General features: G+C 40.9%; 1 protein-coding gene across 2 annotated transcripts in view; it reads right to left on the minus strand.

Annotated features, from left to right (window-relative positions):
- The window catches only part of Uggt1 (UDP-glucose glycoprotein glucosyltransferase 1), a 135705-nt gene that overhangs the window by 23864 nt on the left and 93495 nt on the right, over positions 1-18346 (minus strand). For both annotated transcript variants that reach the window (XM_036167340.1, XM_036167341.1), the window contains 12 exons: positions 17882-18088; positions 17077-17208; positions 16416-16546; positions 13189-13284; positions 9748-9850; positions 8553-8632; positions 7582-7771; positions 5938-6096; positions 5344-5429; positions 3485-3569; positions 1627-1715; positions 1008-1109 (listed from right to left, as the gene is read on the minus strand). In XM_036167340.1, the coding sequence (XP_036023233.1) occupies positions 1008-1109; positions 1627-1715; positions 3485-3569; positions 5344-5429; positions 5938-6096; positions 7582-7771; positions 8553-8632; positions 9748-9850; positions 13189-13284; positions 16416-16546; positions 17077-17208; positions 17882-18088 (1460 nt within the window). The remainder of the gene's footprint in view (positions 1-1007; positions 1110-1626; positions 1716-3484; positions 3570-5343; positions 5430-5937; positions 6097-7581; positions 7772-8552; positions 8633-9747; positions 9851-13188; positions 13285-16415; positions 16547-17076; positions 17209-17881; positions 18089-18346) is intronic.

The following is an 18346-nucleotide window of genomic DNA, read 5'->3' on the forward strand; positions in this document are numbered from 1 at the left end:
CTGTATTATAAAGATGTCACTGAATGACAGAGATAAGGATTTCCCTGTAAGTATATTCCAAACAAATAGAGGCAAATACTATTTATGCTGCATGCTTAAATGAGCCACCTCATGACCTGGAGGTCACGGTCCTGACTACATCATTCTCCAGACCCCTGTGCTCAGGCACAGCAACATCTGGTACTGAGCAAACAGTGGGTACATGCACAGCTTCTGTCAGCTGGACAGAGAGCCTCAAGAGGAAGGAGAGCAGGAAAGGGGAAGGGAAACCAGAGGGCACAGGTTCAGGATTCCCAGGCCAAGTAATGCAATGAAGTTATCACCACTGTTGTTATTTTATTTAGATATTGATTGGAAAAAGAACTGAAAATTACCCAAGTGACATTATTTTTATTATTTCCTTTACCAGTTTATTTATAATGAAAACTAAAAGGAAAAGCAGCTCTGAATTGGGCCAATGACCCAATTAATTAATGTGTCTTCATCACTGAGTTCCCAGACACAGTGACAAACTGATCCTGAGACTCTTCCCCTCTGGTAACCACATCAAGTTCAAGCAATGGCCTCTTCTGCTTTCAGCTGCATGACCTAGGCAATCCCCTTCCATTTCAGTCTCAGTTTTCAAGCAAGGGTGTTCTCACACAGAACTAAAATTTGCCTCTAAAGCTGTGTGGGTCTGTAGAAGTGGCCAAGTGTTATATGGTTAGGGTCTATTCTATGTCAATTCCCTAGTTTCTGGTTTAAGCAATATTTATGGCAAAGGAACAATTGTCTATAAGGTGTGCATGAATACGAACAGTCTACAGCCATGTGATATCAACACAGAGGCGCTAACTATGTAGCTCAACTTCATGGAGGAACCAGGTCAAAACAAATAGAGCTGTACGTGGCAAGCTACAGCCCTAGGAGTACTTCATATAGATATACACAGTACAGCGAGTAAATCCTTTCTCACAAAATAAGAATACTGTAACAAGTTCATTTCTATACAAATAACGAAGACTAACCGAAGAAATCTTTCATAGAGATGACCAGATGCAACAGAGAAAATATTGATGATGTCATCTTTCTCTTGCTTCACTTCCTCAGTCTTCTGTCCTGAAAAGCCCCTGTAACGACAGAATTCAAAACAGAACCACTTACAATGCTGAGTAGACACAACCCTTCAGGAGAGGAAAGAGACAACGCCTGTGTCTTCCCACTCTAGAGGTAAGGCTTGTTGAAAGTACCATACAAAGATGCTGGGAGGGGACACAGAAAAAGGCCATCTTGCAAAGTAATAATGATGCTCATCAAAAGGCACCATATCGTTTAGGAATCCATGGAACACAAGCTGCTCCAAAGACTGCAGTCTGTCCAATGGGAGGCCAGCAGATCAATGACCATCACCTCTCCCCGACGGCCCCACCCATCGAGAGTGAAGTGTGTGCAGCAGAAAGTAAACTATGTGAACTGCACTTCCTCTCTTAGTCAAGTAGAAACACTCCTGTACGCCAGCTGAAAGGGGACACTCCAGCTGCATGAAGCAGGTCACAAGCCCCAAAACATTACCAGACTCAAAAGGATGCATGGTCCGCACCTCTCAGTTTCCCGTCAAAATCTTAACCCTTCATGATGCCAATTTACCATTTGAAGGAGTCCCAAAATCCAGCTTCGTTCTCACTTGCCCCATCACTCAGCAAGTCTTCATTAACCATGTCTGCTTTCTTCTGAACCTGCAAGTGTATATGACAGGTCTTACTTCTCCCAGGAGCTCTGTCTGATAAGCACAAACCTGACTTGCACTGGAAGCACGTGGAGTACTGTCAACAGGATGTTTCCAACCAATTCTCCTACAGGAAAACCCCATCCAGACTCTCAGTATCCAATGGAAGTATATTTGTCAGAATGCCCACGTCAATGCCTTCAGGGAGGAGCTAGCAATCTCTTTGAATTGAATGGTAATCAAGCTCAGTTTGTACAATGAGCCAAAGACCAAATTCAGCTACACAGAAACAGAGAGAGTAAATTCAGAAGACTATTTCTTCTAGCTGACAACTTGTAGCTGGAAAGAATTCAGCCTTCAGGAGCTGCTGGAAGAGGCTTGTTGGGCCACTGCCCATTTTCAGGACTTATTTCCACAAAGGAGTCTCTGCAGCAGTCTTCCTTCTGTCCCGTGGCTGACTTTAGGTTTTACCGTGTGCGATAGCTCCTTATACTACAGTCATTTTACTTTACGACAAAGAACTTCAAAGTGTTGAGGAGAGACAGCAACAAAAGACAGTGAATAAAATCACCTACTGTTTGTATTTTGTGATTGTTTTTGGAGATAGGGTCTCATGTCACCTAAGGTGGCCTCCAATTCACTATCAGTGCAAGCTAACACCGAACTCCTGATCCTTCTGCCTCTAACTCCGTAAGTATACCGGGACTACAGGTGTGCACCACCGTGCCTATAAAAACTATAGTCTTACTTTGGATTGTCATTGGGAGTTCCCACAGTCTTATGAGAATAGAATAATCAATAACACTATGAATTGTGAATATAAAAATGTCAAAGCCAGGGCTGGAGAGATGGCTCAGTGGTTGAGCGCACATACTGCTCTTCCAGAGGATCCGAGTTCAGCTCTCAGCACCCACATGGAATAGCTCACAACTATCTGTAACTCCGGCTCCAAAGGATATCAGTGCTCCCTTTTCTGGTCACAGGTACCTACACAAGTGTGGCATACAGTCATACAAACACATTTACATATACATGAATAAATAAAACTTTTTTTAAAAAGTGGCAAAGCTGGTCCAGGCAAGGTGGTAGATGCCTTTAACTCTAGCATTTGGGAATCAGTCAGACATATCTGTGAGTTCAAGGCCAGCCTGGTGCACACAGCAAGTCCTGGGCCAATCAGGACTACAGTGAGCCCTTGTCTTAGAAAGAATAGGGGGCAGGGACAAAGTCTCTGAGGACATGTTGTATGAAATGGGACTAGCATTGTTCTCTGAAATTACAATCTCTTGGCTGAAGAAAACCAGAAGCTTGTCTTCACAAAGACATATTCCTTAAGCAGCATCCCTAGAACTGTTAAAACAATACCAACAAACCCTCCAAATGGAATACCAGACTGACTTCAAAATGCAGTTGTCTCCCTTTATCTGCTGGGAAACCTTCCAAGCCCCTAGTGGATGCATGAAATCTGAGTCAGTAGAGAACCCTGAATATATACTATAGCTTTGCTCATACTACTTATGATAAAGCTTAATCGGTAAATTAAGATTCACAACAATAACAGTAAAGTGGAATAGTAAAACAATATTTTAGTAAACTACTATGAATGTGCTCTCCTTGAAACAGCCACACAGGTGTTGGTATCTTCAGGTAGTGGCTGACCACGGTCACTGAAGCCTTGCCACAGGAGGTACACTGCTGTCTGTGTTTTCCCATGACAATGACTGAATGGGGCTACTTACCAACCATAAACAAGAGGCCGCCAAAGCAGAGCACACTTACCTTCACTTTGATGATCTTGCTTTTGAAGTTATTGAGGATGACAACAACGTCATTTGCATCAGGAGGAGAATCTGTACCATCATGGCTTAGAGAAAAAAGTAAGAGAATACAAATCACAATCCCCAAAGTGCAATAATACCCAGGCAACAGCTGTTTGTTGATCACCTTGATCATAGAAAAGCTTTCTAAAAACCAACAGTTCCTAAAAGAGGCACCTTTTAGGACAAAGTGTTCATGGAAATCTCCATCTCCAGGCTAATGTGAGCTGACTTCCTTCCAGAATCCTCCTTCAGATTACCAGGCAAACAGTGACAAGTTCTCAGGCAGGGTATGCACATGACAGATCATGAACAACTGTGTATGTTCCTAGATCTGAGCACTCAGGCCCATCACTGGAGCCACTTCTACCTTTTAACTGGAACAGCTATGTGCAGAAATCAACTCTTGGCTGAATGTGGTGACTCACACCTGTAACCCCAGCAGGAAGCAGCATGGAGATCAATTTGAGATCAAAGCCAGCCTAAGCTACAATGTAAGAAGAAACAACAAAAATCTATTCTCGCCTTCTGTCGTGAGGCAACACAACCAGCCAAGTTTAGAGCACAGACTCAATTCTGTATCTCTGGTAGAAGACCACAGTACAACCAGCTCTGCTTATAGGCACAGGAGCAGAGGAAAAACACTTGAAGTACTCTTTCCTACTAATCATTTTTTCCAGGCACTAAATATGAGGAAGTCACTACATTTGCTGTCATTCAGCAGACAGCAAGGTTCTCAGGCAGGAGGAGAGGAGAAAGCTTAAGGAAAGAAGACTCCACAGACAGGGACCATCCAATTGGTCCAACAGGAATACAACAACACTAGACAGCAGGAAGAGAGCATAGTACCACAGCGCTGGGCAAAGAGGAAGATGGACAAGGGCACACAGAAGAAAGGGAATTCAGAAACATTACAATCTTGTGAAACTTCACCTAGAAAAGAAAAGCCTACTATTTACAATAAGGATATTATTTTTTTCAATAAGGATATTATTACAGTACAAAACTCTCATAGGTACTGAGTAAGAAACCTGTACTAAGCTGGTATGATGGCACATGCCTGCAATCTCAGCTACTCAGGAGACTAGGGCAGAAGAATGTTCACTTGAACCCAGTTAAGTCTAGGCAAGAGAGCAAAAATTCTGCATCAAAACCAAAAACATTAATCCATACTGCTTCTCCATGTTCAAATAAACTCTGATGAAAACCATTCCCTACATAAACTAACCCAGAACTTAGCACTAATTTAAACCGTGTTAAACAGAATAGAGACCACAACTTCTAAAATGGTGTTTGGGGGTTTGTTCTGTAACTAATGGGTGCAGTGAACTTTAAGCCAAATTCCTGTCACTGACAGTATGTTCAAGGAGTACATCTATATAACTCTAGCTCAAGGACCAGGACTGATAGTCAGACTTCATGGTCAAAGCTCACGTGTTCTATGTACATGTAAACCACTCAAGGTCAAGATATATACCTTCCCATCAATGTGCTAAGCAGGGCCAAGCCCACTTAGTTTCAAAAAGTCAGACATCATCAAGTATACAAAGCTGGTGCCTGCTGTCTGCATCACAGAGAAAGAATAACTTCATTCTGATACAGTGTTGACAAAGGGAAGCCAGTGGAGAACAAACCTCACTATAATCAGTATTTATAGCTCTTGTTATCCACTCGCCTCTAAAAGTTCACCCGCACTGATGGCACTGGAAAACTTGGTTTGTTATATAGGACTATGAATTCAATGCATGATGCTGGGGTAAGGCCAGATAACACCCGATTAGAGCTAAGTCTCTTAAAATGCAGCTGCACCATTGAACCTACCTGTAGATTCTATAGATATCATCAGAGCGCCCCTTCCTTAGTCTAAGAATCCAGGCTCCTGGGTTGGCTTTGAGCTGAAAATATCCCTAGGACACAAAGAAAGTAAAATTTCAGTTCCCTTTAAAACTTCAAGATGTTGTTCCTAACAGACACTTTCTGGGGGGTGAGGGCTGGGGGTTATACTGAACCCAGGGTCTTGCTGCCATGTTAATTTAAAAAAAAATTAAAGATAGTTAACAAATCGGGAAAAGTAAAGCAAAACAAATAAAAACCTATCAAATGAACAAGCTAAAGCTCTAGCAGCCCAGAGCCAGTGAAGCCAAGAGGTCTGCTCCAGAGGAGAAAGTGGGATGGGGGTGTGCTGGGAACTGCCAATGATGGGAACTGCTAGCAGAGCTCTGCAGAACGTTTTGTGTTTCACCAGCATATAAATGGAATTTCCAATCTTAACCAAACCAGTGAGTTTTCACTGACTACATTTAGTCTGTTGTTAATTCTTACTTCACTCCACAGTTCAGAATGTTAACTGTTCTGTCATAAATTATAGCATCTAAATTACTGTGACTTGAAGCATCTGATAAACTGATTATTTACCAGATTGGCCATCACAATTGTGTCCACAATTGTTGGGTTGGCTGAAGTTCCTAACGTGAACTGTAGTCCTCGAGGGGGCTGGCCTGTGGTGATGTCATAGCAGTGACCTTCTAATAACAGGTATTCCAGCTCATACTCAGCAGCCACTACACTGTCCACCTGAAAGGTAAAGAGTAAACCACCTGAATATTACACGTGCATACTCAAAATGCAATCTGCAGGGGTCAGGGGGAGAGTTGAGTGGATGAAAGCTCTCGCTACTGAGGCTGATGGCTTGAGCTTGATCCCCAGATTCTACATGGTAGAGGGAGATTTGATGTCCACAGCTATTCCCTGACCTCCATTTGCACAGCAAGGCACTCCCCAATCCCCAAAATAAATAAACAAACACACACACACACACACACACACACACACACACACACACACACATCTTTTATGACTTTAAGACAGTCAAAAAAAGGCAAAAACTTGATTTTGGAAAGTAGATCATTCATTGATTGTGGTGGGGGTAGGGAGTGATCTACAAAGGCACAGCAAAGGGATTCTCGGGATAAAATGTTCTAGATCTTGACTGAGACAGTGGCTAATGACTATAATTATAAAAACTTGATTGGAGAGAGAAAGAGGGAAGATAACAAAGTCATTCCAAAAATACAGATGAGAGGATAAGATTCTACATGTTGCTGTGAAAAGCCCTAAATAAATGAAAAGAACTTCATCCTATGGTAATAGATGGGTACAGCTTGTACCCAATATCCACAGCAGTATCCTCATAAGAGCCAACAACAGAAGCAACCCAGTGTTCATCGTGCACAAGTACACAAAGTACACTATATCCAAACAAAAGAGTACTATGTGGCAATCAAACTAAAGTACTGACAGGTATTATCACACGCATGAACCTTGGAAAGCAATCTGTCAAGTGGAAAAAGTCATCACTAAAGACCACCTGTTGAATAACTACTCATACACAATGTCAGATAGGAAAGCTCATAGAAACAGAAAGTCCATTACTACCAGAGGGAATAAGGAGTGAATATTAATGAATACTGTGATAATTAACCTTCACTGACATTTTGAATATATTTGGAAGCATACTTCTGGGCATGGGTGAGGAGGGCCTTCCCAGAGAAGCTCAATTCAGGAGGAAAGACCCACACTAAATGTGGAGCACTGTTCCACGGACTGGGATCCTGAAATGAGTAAGAAAGGGAGAAAGCCACCTAAACTCTCCCTTTTCTGCTCTGGTTAGTGCCACAGACCAAAGCACTTCCACTGCCACATCTTCCCCGTCACAATGGACTTCACTCTTAGGAGTCCAGATACATCATTCCTCTCCTGCATGGCTTTCTGTCATGCATTTGGATGCAACAAGGAGGAAAGTAACTAACACAGACATGGAGCTGATTCTGAGGGCAATGAAAGCCACCTAAATTGAGATAGCAAAGACAGCAGCACCAGTCTACACACATGCTAACATTTTACTGTACATGAAGGGCATTTGAATTAAGCTGCTGCTGTAAAAAGAGTACATTAGAGTTGAGCAGCGATGCCCACTATTCAGTTCAGGCAATCTCCACTGACTGAATTACAAACAGATTTTATATAGGACTCAATATTTGGAAACAATGATATTCTTACCTCTTCTAGATAAATATTATCAAGATCGTATGGTGTTCTGACAGATTCTACCATCCAACTCTCGGGTGTGTTCAAATTCAAAGTGAAAAGTGGAGACTGTGGCATATCCAGAAACTTCGCTATTGGCCCCTTAGCAAAGCTGTTGTCTGCTGTGAAGGAGATCTCCGGTTCTAAGACATAACGGTAAAAGCTGAAAAGAAAATAGGACTGTTAGGCTTTCTTGATGCAATCCCAATCACAAGATCCCTACAGGTTAACAAAAAACTAGATTTGGACAGTATCCTTCCAGATCAGGGCATGAATAGTCCAAACCATCTTTTGGTCTAGTGATGGCTTCCAGGGTTGCTCTAGAGTCAAGAAAAGAGAGAGGGGGTGGGGGGAGATGAGGAGACCACCCTTCCACGGTCTCTTAAAAATCTGAGCCCTGAATGGTGCTGTGCTCTCAGGCCAGCTCTGAAAACATTGTGTGTGACAACTAAACAGTTCTTAATAGAAAGCTAACAGTGGAAGCAGAGGCTCTTCATTCTTTGTAAAACTGTTGGGATCCATCTAGATTCCAACTCTAGAATTCTGTGCCTCATTGAGGATGACATTTCCCCCAGCCAGAGCATGTGTTAAGCTACCACTATCGTTGTGACACTCTTCCACAAATGGCCATCCTACAACCAAGCCTATCTATCCACTTTCCCAGGACACATGAGAATGGGTACAGTAAGCTTCCTACCTATGGCAGCTAATGGCTACAGTTCTTTTAAAGTGAGGCGCAAATGTGCAAGGAGCTTGGATTAATACCACCTAAATGCTTCCAAGCTCACACTATGTTCTCAGAATGTCTAATTACAACAAATATGTTACACAACTCAACAGTCAGTAGATGTCCTTTCAAACACAATATCCAGTCCACCTGATGCATAGTACTAACTTTTCGATCTGGTACCACTTAAAGAAGTGTTCCTTAAATGGCATTTTACCTTTTCAAAGGCATGTCCGAAAGTTTAGATTGGCAATTCATAAACACTCTTAGACTCATGTTTATCAGCTGAGTCAAAACCTAAAAAAGCAAACCAGATGACAAAATATTTAGATTTTCTCTTCAGAAATGTATTACTTCACAGTTAGTTAGGAAACAAAAACATTTTTAACATTTCAAGAAGAGATATAAAGATAACACTTGTCATTACACCTGCACTGGAGAAGTTTTGAAAGTCAGAGCTCCAATGCAGAGTCTACCATACATACTCAAGGCACAGATCCAAAAAGGAGCAGGGAAGGCTGAGCAAGGAAAGATGCTAGCTTCCAAGGCTTAAAACCCATGTTTGATCCCTGAGCCCCAAATGGTAGACAGGAAGAACTGACGTGTTTGTTTGTTTGTTTGTTCTTTGAGACAGGGTAGTCCTTTGAAACTGGTTAGCTCTGGCTATCCTGGAACTCTTTGTAGATCAAGAACACCTGTCTCTGCCTCCTGAGTACTAGGATTAAAGTCATGCACTACCACACCCAGCAAGAACTGACTCTTGAAAGATGCCTTCTGATCTCTACCCATGTACTGTGACATTCATGCACATAGACAGATATACTGACTGACTGAATGTTTTTTTAAAGGCTGTTGCAGATCGCTGCTCCTCACACAAAATTTAGCACTCAGTTGTAAGGAAACAGCAGATAAATGATGAATATTTGGCTACAAAGGAAAACACAACAGCTCTTTGCTTCAGTTCACATTAAAAAGCATGAAAAAGATGTATATATTAACATCTACAGGAGAGTAGGTGATCATACTATCCTAAAAAATCCCAGCTAGGGCTACTAGAGATATACTTTGGCAGAGTGGCCTCTTAGTAAGTGCAGGGCTCCATGTTCAGGATCTAGATTATACACACACACACACACACACACACACACACACACACACACACACACCCTTAAATGAAATGTTAGGGAGCTGTATTGATTAGCATTTTTAAACATACATCGAAGTATTGCATCTTATACATATCTAAAATACATGATACAACCCATGAGGAAAATGAGCCTTTGTTAATACTATGAAAACGATAGTGTCTAACTCCTCTAGAAGATGTCTCAGGGACAAAGGAAGTACCCAGAAAATTATAGGGCCTATGACTACTTCATTAAAGATAAGAACTGCCTCCACAGCAGCCCTACCAAGAGCAAGGGGGCGAGCCTCTGTGCTTCTCTTGTGACAGGGTCAACAACAGCTACCACATCATAGTATGTCTCCCCTTCATTGGGCTTCAGTTTAATTGCACTGAAAAAAAATCAAAAGAACAAAACATTATAGCACTGAGGAAACAAAGTTAAGTGGGGGTTTGGGGGAGATATCAATATAGTATATCAATTCTTCAGCCCTCTTAGCATTCCAAAAACTATGCAGACAGAACCAACAAGCTAAAATGGTCATCAACTATGAGACTAAAGCTAAAGAAGGAGCTATACCTAAGTGAGGCCTGTGATTGGTGGAATAGAGCACAACCATGCCAATCCCGGGTCTGGAGAGATAAGCATACTCTGCCACCTTTTAGTCTGAAGAGATCTCTCCTGCTCACCACCACTAGCGTTGCAGCAGGATGCCCCAGTAAAAGCTCTTACAAATGAAAATGCAAAGAGAAGAAAAGCAGGGACTCCCAAAGGATTAAAACTTCACCCAGTTGTCCAAAATCATGTATAGCTTTGTTTGAAGGGATCCAAGTTTTACAGTGCAAGAACATTTGCCCCCCTGTGCTAACAGTACAACACAAAGCAGAATATAACCAGAAAACCAGGTAGCCAATAGTTTAGTTGCAGCTGGTGGTTATTTCAAACTAGATGCTTTGGAAACAGCCATTACTTCAATCAACATAGTTCTTCTGTAGCTATTCTCAAAAAAAAACAAAAAAAAAAAAAAATCACCCCATGGGTGCTCACAAGCATCCTGAACTCCAGTTCCAGGAGACCCAATGTCCTTTTCTGCTTTCCATGAACACTGCATGCACATGGATGTACAGGTATATACATGGGCAAAACGCCCATACACAAAAAATTAAATTAATTTTTAAAAAATCACACCTATATTCTATAATAAGGAAAGGGGGCAGGAAGACTCAAGGAAATAACAGTCACATGAGAATGGCACAATATAAACCAGCAACACCATGTACTTGATGTTGTGGTGAGAGAAAACTCTAGAATGAAGCCAAACATGACAGAAGATCATACATTCCCATTGAGTGAATGGAGCAAATATCCAAAAAAAACTGTGCCCTTCCAAAGTATGTTCACAGGAATCACAGGGAATCTGGCTAAGAGGCAGATACTAATACCGTAGGACTGCTGTAGGGCTGAAGATCATTCAGCAGGTTCCCAGACAACACCCTGTTGCTGATGGTCTGAGGCCCACACTAAGGGCACATAGAATTGATAATGTAGTCTTTTTTGTTTGGTTGGTTGGGTTTTTTTGTTTGTTTGTTTGTTTTTTTTTTTTTTGGTTTTCAAGACAGGATCTCACTGTGTAGCCCTGGCAACCCTGAACTCACTCTGTAGAGCAGGTTGGCCTCGAACTCAGAGATCTACCTACCTCTGCCTCCTGAGTGCTAGGAGTAAAGGAACATGTCACCATAGCCTGGCTGCATAGTTTTGGGGATTTTTTTGGTTTCGAGGTAGGGTTTCTCTGTGTAGTTTTTTTTGTGTGAGTCTGTCCTGGGTCTTGCTCTATAGACTAGCCTGGCCTTGAACTCACAGAGATCTACCTGGCTCTGCCCCCCCCCCCCCCCCCGAGTGCTGGGATTGAAAGTGTGCACCACCACTGGATGACTGCATAGTTATTTTTATTTGCTGCAGAAATGATAACTATTTTTTAATGTAATTAAGTGGGACTTATTTGAGTAAAGCAAGTTTAAGCATAATGAAAATTAGAAACAAAGAAATCAATATGATAAGCTGAATGGATAAAATATTTTAATAGAAATGAGAAATTTTGATTTACATGTATCAAATACTTGGCTAACACAACAGCAGTAAGAATTTCTATTGCATGTAACTAGGGCAATTTTAATTATTTAAAACTCACAGAGCTCATAGGGAAAAGGATGCTCTAGAGAGGGCTCAGGCTTCACTAAGGACCTACTGTCCTGGCTATGAAAGGCAGATGGGACAGATCAATCACTGTCTCCTACCTACTACCTAGTTGTTTCTTACAGAACACAGTGGAGAAGCGAAGAGGAGCATGTGCATAGCACGCTGCTAATGGCAAACCTCCAGAAGGGGCCACACGGCCTCCGCCTGCCAGTGACATACAAATTAGAAGAAGGCTGAAGACGCAGCTCAGTGGCAGAGTGACTGGTTAGCACACACAGCTACTAAATTAGAGAGCAGGGTAGGGGTGGGAGGGCGAGATGGAGATACCAAGCCATCAATAAATGAGGAGACACGGGCTTCGAGAGATGGCTTAGCAGTTAAGAGTACATACTGTTTTTGAAAAGGACCTGAATTTGGTTCCCAGCTCCTATATCAGGTATCTCACAACCACCCACAACTCGAGCCCCAGGGGATTCCAACAGCCTGAGGCCTCCACAGGCACCTGCACCCATGTGCACATATTCACAGACACATAATTAAAAATAACAAAAGTAAAATTTTTAAATAAAGAGAAAGAGCTGGTGTTTTGAGTTTTCCAGAATAACAAACTATTCCAGTCTTACAGGAATAACCCACACTGTGGGGTTCCAAAGACAATCTGCCTGGGCTCTTTAAAAAGATCAATGCCATAAAAGAAAAAGGGGTTGAGCAGGGAACTCTTTTGGATTAAAAGAAATTCAAGAGATATGAATAACTTCAATGTGTGGCCTGGGACATCAGAGAAATCTGAACAGAGATTATGTATTAGCATTACTGGATGAAGGTCACATTTCTCAGGTATGCTCACAGTACTGTGGATCAAGTCTCCACATACTGAATGCTTTAGACATGCTATATCATGTCAGCAATGAATTTTCCAATGCTAGAAAAAGAGATGTGAGTCTAGGTAAATATATGTAATACTCAGATGCACACACTAAGTTACAGATGCGTAGGTTACAGATAGGAGGAACCCGATAAGCATAACTACAGTTACAAATGCATGGCTATTCTTTGCAAGCCTTGCAACTTCATCCATGTTTGAAACTTCTAAACAAAAAAACTGAAGAATAAAAAGAGACATCTTCATATTCTAAATACATTTTTATTTACTGGAAACAAGGGCTTTTTATAATAATAATAATAAACAAGAGACAAGTATTTACCTAGTATCTAAGCAATCTGGTTACTCCTGAATATCAGGAAATTATAGCTGTTCTATTTCATTAATTGCTATTTTTATTAAAAAGATATATTCAGAATTACTTCAAGTTTATTTAAAGTAACACTTTTCATGAAACTGAATTTTATATATGAAGCTTCATTTTATATGTGAACATTAACATACAAAGAAAACTGCACACTAACTTCTCATTTCTCTAATGACATATAAGGTTTCTAAAACCTTATATGGAAAACAAAGGATATGAGACAAAGCAAAGCCTAAAAGTTTAATATTCAAGCATGTACATAAATTCAACATTAATTCTATACCTGTGTTTGTCTTCAAAGAACTGGTAGTCGATCCTTGCCTCCCCTTTGGGTTGTGCCGACAGGAGAGCATCCACCTTCATTACCAAATCACTTGCCCTAAAAGATGGAGTTATGAAACCTTAGCATCACTTTATCTGCAGATTTTCTATTATTGCTGAACGCCATCAGTCCAAACACAGAATTAATGCCAACAAGGTGGTTTAAAAGAGGCATGAACTCAGTACCAAAAGGCATGATTCTGTGATTGGCTTGATCATCTCTGGAATGTTACTTTTCTCCACATACAAAGGACAGGTACTACCTAATTTACAAGCCTGTTGTAAATACCGTGCTAGCTAAACATACTGAGACAGTTCAGGGCCTGGTTTAAAAAAATGCTACTACTTTTTAGGATTATTGCAACACAATCTATTAACCACTAACCAGCTATTCAACATCGACGCTGGTTTCTGACTTCAATATTAGAATCAGCATTACAGTATGCAATTAAAAAAAGATCTGTGAACTGCCTAGTATTTCTGAGCTCATTCCTAGAACAGGGAAAAAAATAAAACTGTAGTGATATGTTTTTATGAAAACATCTCTTGACCCCCAAGACTGAACTTTTGGCAAATCTCACAGCAAAGTTAATAATACCCCTTGAGATCCTCTAAGACGAAGTGTATAACCTACTATCCTACTGTGCACTCAGCCCCTTCAGTTTAACCTGCCTTTAAGAGAACGATGTAACCTTACTAGTCTTGAATTTCCTATGCAATCAGCTTTTACAACCTAAGCTAACATATAGATTTACTCTTCTATGCCCTTGACCCAAAGGTAGGGGTAGGTATGTGTGTGTATATGTGTGTGCATGTCATAGTAATCATTTGCTGAAACAGCTAACAGGTTGAAAGCAACCTTACATAACAAATATCTGACATAAATGTTGGAAACAACATGTGGATATAACTTGAAAATATTTGTTTATAGTTTTCTATTCTGCACTGGTCAAGTTATTGCTTCCCTTATAAAACTCTAGTTAAAGATTTCTATAAAGAATCTCATTCTTTCCTATGCCATACTTTCTGGGTTGCATAATAAATACAGAGCAAGCCTTTTGTCAGAGGAAGGTAGATAAAGGGACAAATAGAGAACACACACACACACACACACACACACACACACACACACACACACGACAGACTACAGATGGGCCAGTAACCACAAACTACAGAGAGATGGAAGATACAATAAGAGAAGTGGAGAACTCAAGTTGGGCTCACCCTTGCTCAAAGTAATCCAAGAAGTGCTTTGTTTTCATCCCTTAGTGCAACATCGATCCATTTTGGTGCCTCTGAGGTTCTTTAATGTGTTAACAGACATAAAACAAAACATAACAAAAAACTCCCTGTTTTATCTACCCCCTCTATTTAAAAAACTTTAGTTACACTTATTTATTTGCATGTATGTTCGTGTGCTCTCACATGCTGTGGATGTCAGAGAACAACTCAAGGAGTTGGTTCTCTCTTTCTATCACATGGGTCCCAGGAATCAAACTGAGGTGGTCAGGTCTGGCAGCAGGTACCTTTATTCACTGAGCCATCTTACTGGCCTGCTAACCCCTTCTAAGCTGATTTGTAGGAGATCTTGAATTATCTATGTCATAAGCCTAGAGAAGCTAGACTGGACACCCCAGTTAAGCCATTCAAACAGCTGTGACAGACTTCAACTATAATAAAGTTTACACCTTTTCTCTTTGAACCAATCACATCACAAACTTCTCAAAATCAACTGTGAACACTTTTGGCACACAGAACAACTTCCTACATATCATAAAGCACCAAGATCAAAATGTCCACAGCCAAGCTTCAGAAAGCTCTCACTGTAACAGGGGACTACCTCAAAACACAGTGGCCCTGGAGATACTAAAACTGTGCAGCATCAGGGAAGTGTTTCACAAGCCAGACAAAAGGGCAACACTCAAAAGCCACTGAGGCTTTTTATCTTGACCTCAGCAGTGAGTCAGATGAAAAGGACTTTTTCTCAGTCTCGGGAAGTAGCTCAATGGTAGAAAACTTTCCTAGTATATATAAGAATCTAGGTTCCACCATCCACAGCAACACACACACACACACACACACACACACACACACACACACACACACACACAATCTATATCACATGACCAAGGGGCTACTTTGGCAGCTATCAAAAACATCACTAAAAGATGCAGTGTGACAGTACATGAAAAAAATCAAGGAAAAAAGGGAGATCTTCAATTTCTTTGTATACTCCAACTATGAATCACATGGCATTATTCAAAGGGTCAAAGGGCAGCCAAAGGATGATAGGGAACTGACATCCAGAACACACGGAATGCCCACAATTAAACAAGAAAACCAGAGAACCCAATTTAAAATGATGAAGAGTGGAACAGACATTTCCCGAAAGATACTCAATGGCCAGTGTGGATGAGAACTCAAAGATACCATCAAACCACACGGGGTACCACACCATACCCAAGAGGATGGCTACTACTTAAACAAACAAACAAACAAACAAACAAACAAACCACAAAACAAAACAAAAAACCAGGACGTGCTGGTGAGAATACAGAGACACTGAGACCAGCACTGTGGACAGGAATGGAAAGTGATGAGGCTACTGTGGGAAACAGCATAGCAGGTCCTCATTGAACTAATATATCCCCAAGTACACATTCCAATGCAGAAAGACCTGCAATAACCAGGGGCTTTTGTTACACAGCAAATAGATGACCCACTCAATTCAATTCTTGGAAGTGAAACATACTAAAAGACATTAGTTAATAAAAATACTAAGATAATTAAATCACAAGCCAGCAACATTTAACTTATCATGCCTCTGTAAGAGGACAGCTTCAGCTCCCGCACAGGTAGACAAAGGAAAAGAAGCATTTCCTCCCCAACATGAAGAGTCAATGGACAGTCTCTACATATCCAGCAGGACCCTCTGCTTCTGCATATGTGTGAACTTTCTCCAGATTCAAATGGAGAACTAATTCAGAAACATAACTGATAATTTGAGCATTATTACAGTAAAATTGGAAATAAGCCCACTGACTTGGTAATATATTTGACAATATATAGTCCTCACTTTGACCAATGAGGAGAAATTAATAAAAACTCTGTGACATGATCAAGCTTCTAATTAGAAAACCAGTTTTATCGTTTATTATCTAACTAGTTACTAATTATAAAAAAACTTACACATCTTCTTCTACACGAAGCTGTTGGATATGAGATTTTATTTTCTGTCCTGATGTTTTCAAGATGATATTTTCTAGGAGGTGGAAATCGTCTTGATTAAAGAGCTCACTCTCCTCCAGCGGCCCAATGATCTGTGAGGTAAAGAGTAGGGATAAGCTGCAGAGGGTGGTCACCAGTTGCTGTGAAGCTTCTGCTAGCCCTGGGATAGCTGACACTCCAAAGCATCTTACAACCCAGCCCTGGAGCACGTCTTGAAATGAATGAAGAATAATTAAAGCCTGAGGAAACCCAGTTACTGTTTACCTGTTCCTTCCACAGACAGTTAATTTTCTAAGCAAACTGACATGAAAGAGCAGGGTCAAATGCATTAGTTCTCAGCATACAGCAGTAAGGCCTACTTTACAGACTGCTAGACTGACTTCTGTTCTGAGAACCCCCACACTCACTACCTCCCTCATGGTCAAATAAACCACAGGGGCCCACAGGGTCTGCATCAGAAGCACATTTTCTTGGAAAGACAGGACAGAGCTCTCAGTACTGGCACTCAGAAGCCTGTCAGCCAAGAGGAGGGCAGCTCGAGTGCAGACCTTAGACATCTCAAAGGAGAGAAACAGCTTAAAAACCTACTGAAGGCAAGCTTCGCAGTCCAGCAAGTTCTTACCCTTCCGTTGCTGATCACCACTCTCTGTCCCTTCTTCAGCTTCAGAACATCCCTGCAGTACAGGGCATGAGACAAAATGAAGTCCATCTTGGAAGACTCAAAGGCCTCTTTAAAAAGACTGACATCCATGCCCTAGGAGTAATCATTTTTGAGGAAAGTCACAATTATTAAGCAAACATCATAAATGAATAACAATGAGTAAACTATAAAGTGCTTTTGTGAAAAGTAATAACCAAATTTCATAATTAACATTATAACATCTTTCTCTTCCTTCTTCCCTCTTCATAAACTGTTCATTCCATTTTCTTATTTTCTACTGATTTGATTACCTGGCAATCTATTCTCAATAACTTTATTTTGCATTTTTAAATCTTGGTAACTTCAGGTGACAGCCATTTCCTCTGAAATTCAGTATACGTATGATTTTATAAGAAATTAATTTTGAAACTACAAAAATACTCAAAAAATAAGTAACACTAGACAAATGAATAAACATAGGCTTTTATCGGAAAAAGAATGGCTGACTCTCTAACTCATAAACATCTTAGATTTGCTTTTTTGCTTAATATTGTCTTTTAAAGATCATACAAAGTGGCACAAACTTGTATCCTGTGCATTTTGAAACTAAAGCAAGTTTAAAAGTAAAAAGTAACATGACAGAATTATTTCTTAAGATTGTAATACAACAACAACAAAAAATACCCTGAGACATGGAAGCAATCACAAACCCAATTATGTCTAGTATACATCAGCCCAGGGGACAAACATGAATGACCAGACTAGCCTCGGAACCTGCGAGCCTTACCCCAACAGAGAATTCCCCGATGTCTACTCCTGTGGCCAGGGCCTCTGCCGTCTCCTCTTTGGCCATTTTGGTGATGAAGTTCTTAGCAGAGTTGGAGGTCTGTGTTTGGAGAGCTGCCCAGATTGCTCTGAAGATCGGAGTGTTCGAGTAACTGATCTCCTGGCTGGGATTATTGATCATACTTATCCTAACATTGTTACTGGTTTTCTATTTACAAAAAGGGAGATAAGAATTATACGGTACATGTTAAGAACTTCGAAAAGGCAACACTGACCAGGCATGGTGGTGCATGCATGTCTTTACTCTTCACACTCAAGAGGCAGAGGCAGGCAGATAGATGTCTGGAAACCAGTCTAGGCTATACAGCCAGAGCAAAGTGACATGCTGAGACCCTGCCTCCAGGGGGGATGGTGGTACAGGGCACACAACATTAACATTAGTCATGCTCCATAATAGCAATATCTC

This window comes from Onychomys torridus, chromosome 18 (assembly GCF_903995425.1).
Source record: "Onychomys torridus chromosome 18, mOncTor1.1, whole genome shotgun sequence".
Taxonomy (NCBI): domain Eukaryota; kingdom Metazoa; phylum Chordata; class Mammalia; order Rodentia; family Cricetidae; genus Onychomys; species Onychomys torridus.